The sequence below is a fragment of the Monodon monoceros genome, unplaced genomic scaffold (assembly GCF_005190385.1).
Source record: "Monodon monoceros isolate NGI ecotype Baffin Bay Population unplaced genomic scaffold, NGI_Narwhal_1 Super_Scaffold_11, whole genome shotgun sequence".
NCBI lineage: Eukaryota > Metazoa > Chordata > Mammalia > Artiodactyla > Monodontidae > Monodon > Monodon monoceros.
In genome coordinates, this window is record NW_021703767.1 from 62,461,823 (window position 1) to 62,467,470 (window position 5,648).

The following is a 5,648-nucleotide window of genomic DNA, read 5'->3' on the forward strand; positions in this document are numbered from 1 at the left end:
ACACGCACACGCACACACACAGCACAAGCCTGCAGCATCAGGAGCTGGAGTTCATGGAGAACACACACACTCTTAAGCGCCACAGAAAAGTTGCCCGAAAGCCCTACCTGAGGATGGCCGTGTCCCCCTGCCTCACGGTGATGTTGTCGGTGCCTCGGTTAAAATCCACGCTGCGAACAGGCAGTCCTGTGGGAAGAAGGCAGAGCAATCTCAGTAGGACCAGCGGCAACTGTTTCCGATCAGGCTGAACTCTGGCGACCATGGTGGCCACGCCGAGGTGCGGGGTTGCGGGCTACTCTGGAGGACGTGCGTGGGCCTGCTGCTCGCCGAGAGGGCTTTACAAACGGAGGGCTTTCGTCCACGGCAAAGGCGTAACGGGCTTTGCCAATTTGTGGTCCTTTCCACTTTGCCTCTCTCTTTCCCTCGCTCAGTCTCTTTTGCCTCTAAGACTCAACAAAGCCCTCAAAAACCCGAGAAGAGGTGGGGAAAAGTCAAAGAAACAAAATTTGAAAGGAGAGAGTACAAAATATAAAACCCTCTAGAAAAGATGAAGAGAAGACGGCCAAAAAGAAGGTGTTCTCTGGTCTCTCTGTGGCTGGATGCTCCTTTGCCAGCGTCTGAGCTGAGCCTCTTGCCTCCGTAACCCACTTTCCCGGTGGGCGAGGGAGCCGGCACCCAGCCTGCCAGCGAGTGTAAAGAAACCCACACGGCAGCGGCAGCAGCCCAGAGTCTCCCTCCCCCTCCTCCCCTTCCTGTTTCTCCCTCCAGTCCCTCCCTCCCGCCCTCCCTCCGCTTGGCACCTCCCCCGCCCGCCGCGGATTCCAACAGCCCCTCGGAGTCATCCCCTCTGCCCTCCCCTCAGCGTGGCCCCTCGCTTTCCACAACTGCCCCCTTCAGCAGCCGCCAGCCTCAGTGAAAGCCTGATGCGCCTTTAGGTTGTCAGGACAACAGCTCCATCTGAGGCCTGGCTGATTTCCTTAAGAAGAGGGAATGGAGCTTGGAGGTACCGTGCAAGAGAAAGGGGAAAAGGAGAGGGACTCAAGCTCTAAAACGACAGGAGAAAGAGTCCAGGGAAGGAGAGGCAAAGAGTGAGAAAGAAGGAAAAGGGAGAAAAGAAGAGAACACCAAGAGAAGGCAAACCTTGACAGATGGAGGGAGTGAAACAGAGAAGGACAGGAAAGCCTGAGGGAGTGAAACAGAGAAGTACAGGAAAGCCTGAGGGGTGGAGGGGGACCAGTGCTGAAAGATGGGATGAGGAATGCAAAACAGAAGAAACTTGACAGTGGAGTCTAAGATTAAAAGCCAAAGTCGATTTCAAAACTAAATATTCCTCCAACTGTCTTTTCATACCCACATCTTGTTCACTCTTTCCTCTCTCTTTCACGGGATTAATAAGGTTTATTTTCTCTCCTTCCTTTATCCCCTCCCCCTCTTGGAGCCCCCTTATGAAAGATGGATTGGACACAATGCTGGTATTGAGTGGTCTGGAGTGTGAATGCTTGGTTTGTCTTTTCCAAGTGCCAGCCTCAGCAGCTGATCCCTGATCCCTAAATCAACTTCACTCTCCAGGAAACCCTTACTGGGTTTCCCACACATGAGGAATGGTATTAAGGATTATTGTTTCAATGGCACGTTGCTGTTGCTTCCCAAATTTTTACTGACACTTGCTTCTCAAAATGTCTATATGCAAGGAAGGAGATTCGTATATCAGAAAGCTTGTCACTTACAGGGTGACACTAAGGCTGCATACCGCACTCCAGTGAATGGAAGACAGGTTACCATCATTTGTCATTCCTTCTACTCCATGAGTCAATCCAAGTGATAAGGGCCATGAGGGGCCTACGGTGTTAGTCACTCATGTGAGAGCCCCCAACTATTAGACATCTCCCTCAGAACCCATGCTGAGCATAAAAGATGGAAATGGACCAACCCAAAACTTTTTGTTTCCTTTAATTTTATTTACTGGAATAGTTAAGGCATTCACATGGTGCAAAAATCAAGTGATACAGAATGCTGTAGAGTGAATTGTAGTTATCTGTCCTATCCCTGTCTTTTTTTTTTTTTTTGCCGTACGCGGGCCTCTCACTGCTGTGGCCTCTCCCGTTGCGGAGCACAGGCTCCGGACGCGCAGGCTCAGCGGCCATGGCTCACGGGCCCAGCTGCTCTGCGGCATGTGAGATCCTCCCGGACCGGGGCACGAACCCGCGTCCCCTGCATCGGCAGGCGGACTCTCAACCACTGCGCCACCAGGGAAGCCCCTATCCCTGTCTTTAGGCAACCCATTTCTCCTATTTGGCGGCAGCAAATATTTCCAGGTTCTTATACATCTTTCCCTAAATATTCCATGTCCATACAAGTAAATGCACAAATACACATACACACACTCACATATTATGCTCACCCCTCTTATTTACACAAATGATTAGCCAAGGACATTTGAAAAAAAGGCATATGTTTAGGAATCGTTATCAAACTCCACCGGAGTACAAGCCTAAGGAGGCTCTTACTGTGCTGACACCTACCTTGCCCACACCAGAATATTCAAAGAGTTTATCTGCAACATTTTATCAACTTAAAAGGTAGATTGACTCTTACAGATTATGTGAGGAAAGGAAGGAAGACCTTTTGTTTTTTTAAGAAAAGAACTTGAAGGATTGGAATCCAAACTGTCACAAATTCAAGATTGGTGGAGTTCAATTAATTTTGTTTTTACTACGCATTAAATTTATATAAATCAAGTTGTTTTATATTGAGGCTAATAAAGAGTCCCAGATAATAAACCAATAATGTTTTACCACTAATTTGTAACTGAGCTGTTTAAAACTCGGGACCCATTTTGCCAAGGGAAAAAAAAAATGGTTAAGTGCTGGTTGAACAACAAAACACATAATTCTGTGGTTCCCAGTATCAATGGGAAAATGAGCTTCGAGTGCCAAATGGAGATGGGAGGATTACATAACTCTATGGCGAGAGTGCAAGGAAAAGAGCACCCATCCCCACCCACTGCTGCCAACAAGCTTCACAATCCCTGGCAGGATTCTTCTGAGCTTTTAGAGATGAAGGGTTGGCTTAGACAAAGGTTTAAATATAACATTTTTTGGGTGGGTGGTGTTTGTCCCATGTTAGGAGGAAGAAAGAAAAAAAGGACCGGGGCTACTAGAACATCTGTTTCCTTTGATGATGGCAGGTGAATGACATGACCCTGCAAGGAGAACTAGATACAGAGGGGAAGGATCAGATGTATCAAGGGTGTGAAAATTCTCTTGCATCAGTGGACTATACTTTGAATGAAGAAAGAAGGAGGTTTTTCCAGGGCAAGGAGAAAGTATGGTGGGGTGGTAGCATATTGTTTGCGGTAGATGCCTAGACATGGTTGTTGACTACTGCCTATACCTGTAATCTCAAGTTACCTGTAGGACTTGTCTGGTCCTCGGACAAAGCATAAAGTTTAACATACTGGTGTACAAAATAATTCACACCAAAGTAGTAGGAATGTGAAATCTGTAGCAAATCAATCAGATCTGGAGTTTGTCTCCATAATCACTCTGAGAAAAGGATGTATAAAGTTAATCAGGATTATAATCAGAATTGTAATAGACTAATGCCTAACTTACTCAAGAGGATAAAATCATAAGTACATATTTATATAGAAAAAGATCACATAATGCAATTAAAGTTTTTTTTTTTTTATTAATTTCATTAGATAAAGACCATTTCTTGGCAACTTTTATTGAACTAAACTGACTTACTGTGTGCGCTGGAAGTAAAACACAAAAAAGAAGACAACATTTTTAGGGACTTCCATGGTGGTCCAGGGGGTAAGACGCTGCACTCCCAATGCAGGGGGCCCGGGTTCGATCCCTGGTTAGGGAACTAGATCCCACCTGCATGCCGCAACTAAAAGTTCGCGTGCCACCAGCTAAAAGATTCCCACATGCCACAACTAAGACCCAGTGCAACCTAAATAAATAAATATTTTTTTAAAAGACAACATTTTTAAAATTCTCTAATTTAGATCATTGGATAATTCAGATTGAATTTCTGAACAATTTCAAACTCATGAAGTTTATTGTGTAAGTTATTTAATATTTATAATTTATGTCCAGATGGCACTTCAGTACCACTTTCTAACCCAACCCTTGGCTTAGCGGGAGCATTCTATAATTGATGAATATAAGAACAGAAGAACGATTGAATGTCCAAGCCTACTCAAGTGGTTAATCTCATCATTTACACAATAATAAATCTATTTGTGGGTATACTATAAACTTTTGTTTCAACTTTATGTTCTCTCAGAGTCTTTTCCCTTTTCACTCCCTCATGGACCCCTTCTGGTTTTCTCTCCTCTGTGATCTCTCACTGAGATCTAATACATTCTAACAAATCCAATAGTCTATATATATCGATCTCATCCTAACGGTCACTCCCCCAAATCTACTCCAATATTAATTCCTCTGCTTGCTTTCCTAAGAAATGTCGAGTAGGAAGCAAATAGGTGTTACTGAAATTTATTCAAGCTATTTTATATACGCTCTTCCAAAAGGGCTGGCGAAAATGAACATTCTTTCAGGTTATTTGTGAGGCAAGTATGGCTGTTAGCCATATGAAACAGCCATCATCACCCAAGTAAGATGATCTTAGCTACTACTTTAAAATAACATAGTGCCTTTCTAAAAAAGGCTTTAGAAGATTCTGGCACTCTCCAGGGACAAATGCTGCAGCAAAAACAAAAACTGGCTAACGTCTGAGCACCCTAAGAAGCATGAAAGGTTTATTCTTCTGTTTAGCTTTGCAAGGTAATAGGCTCACAGGAAATCCAGATGCAGCCTGGAATGTACAATGAATTTAGCTACACTGGTTGCATTTTATGCTAAACATGTCTATAATATTATTAATATACCACTCTACATTTCTACGGTTGCAAGGTCTTAATCATAATAACGCCATGCCTGTACTTTACTCACATAAGTGAAATTAGCATTTCCATATGAACTAGAAATGCATAATTGTCAATGCTTCTCCTTAGGATTTCTGCTATGACATTCTCAATGATTTCATCATAATTTAGCAATATTCAAGTATGTCGGTTTATGCTCATAACAATGGTACTATCTTGTGTGAATTTCCTTTGGAACTCAGCTCCTTTGAATACAATAGCTTCATTCGCACGTGTCTCACTGCCTAACAAAATCAATCAGCTTCAAGTCAGTTAAATATTGTTCAAATCTTTAACTATAGAAACCTCAGTGATGTAAAGCATTTAATCCATACTCTGCACAATTAAAAATCACTCTTACATGGTTTGCTTTTAGTTCATGGCTTTGTAGTTCATTGTTATCATATTGGTCTTCTGCTTCTTTTTGTACTCATTCTGTTTTGGTATGTATCAGTGCTTGGGTTTGCCCAAGTTTTAACAAGGTCTTTGAGATTCTTGAGCATCTGCCTGGGTCCTCCCCCAGCAACAAACTTACTCTCATAGATATGCCATTATCTCATAGACACGTACTGGCTGGCCCTTGGACCTTCCTCTTTTTTAGACTGCCCACTCTGCCACCATGTACAAGGAGGTGGCAGTTGCCAAGTAATGCTGCATCTGCTCTTCTTGATCTAGCCTCACATATGGGAAGAGCACAGCAACATCTGGAAAG

At 43.6% G+C, this 5,648-nt stretch overlaps 1 protein-coding gene across 1 annotated transcript in view; it reads right to left on the bottom strand.

The window, feature by feature from the left end:
* LSAMP (limbic system associated membrane protein) overlaps nucleotides 1-755 on the bottom strand; it is a 633,548-nt gene extending 632,793 nt beyond the window's left edge. The window contains exon 1 of the mRNA XM_029215184.1: nucleotides 108-755. Within this exon, the coding sequence (XP_029071017.1) occupies nucleotides 108-262 (155 nt within the window). The 5' untranslated portion in view covers nucleotides 263-755. The remainder of the gene's footprint in view (nucleotides 1-107) is intronic.
* Between the last annotated feature and the right edge of the window lie 4,893 nt (nucleotides 756-5,648).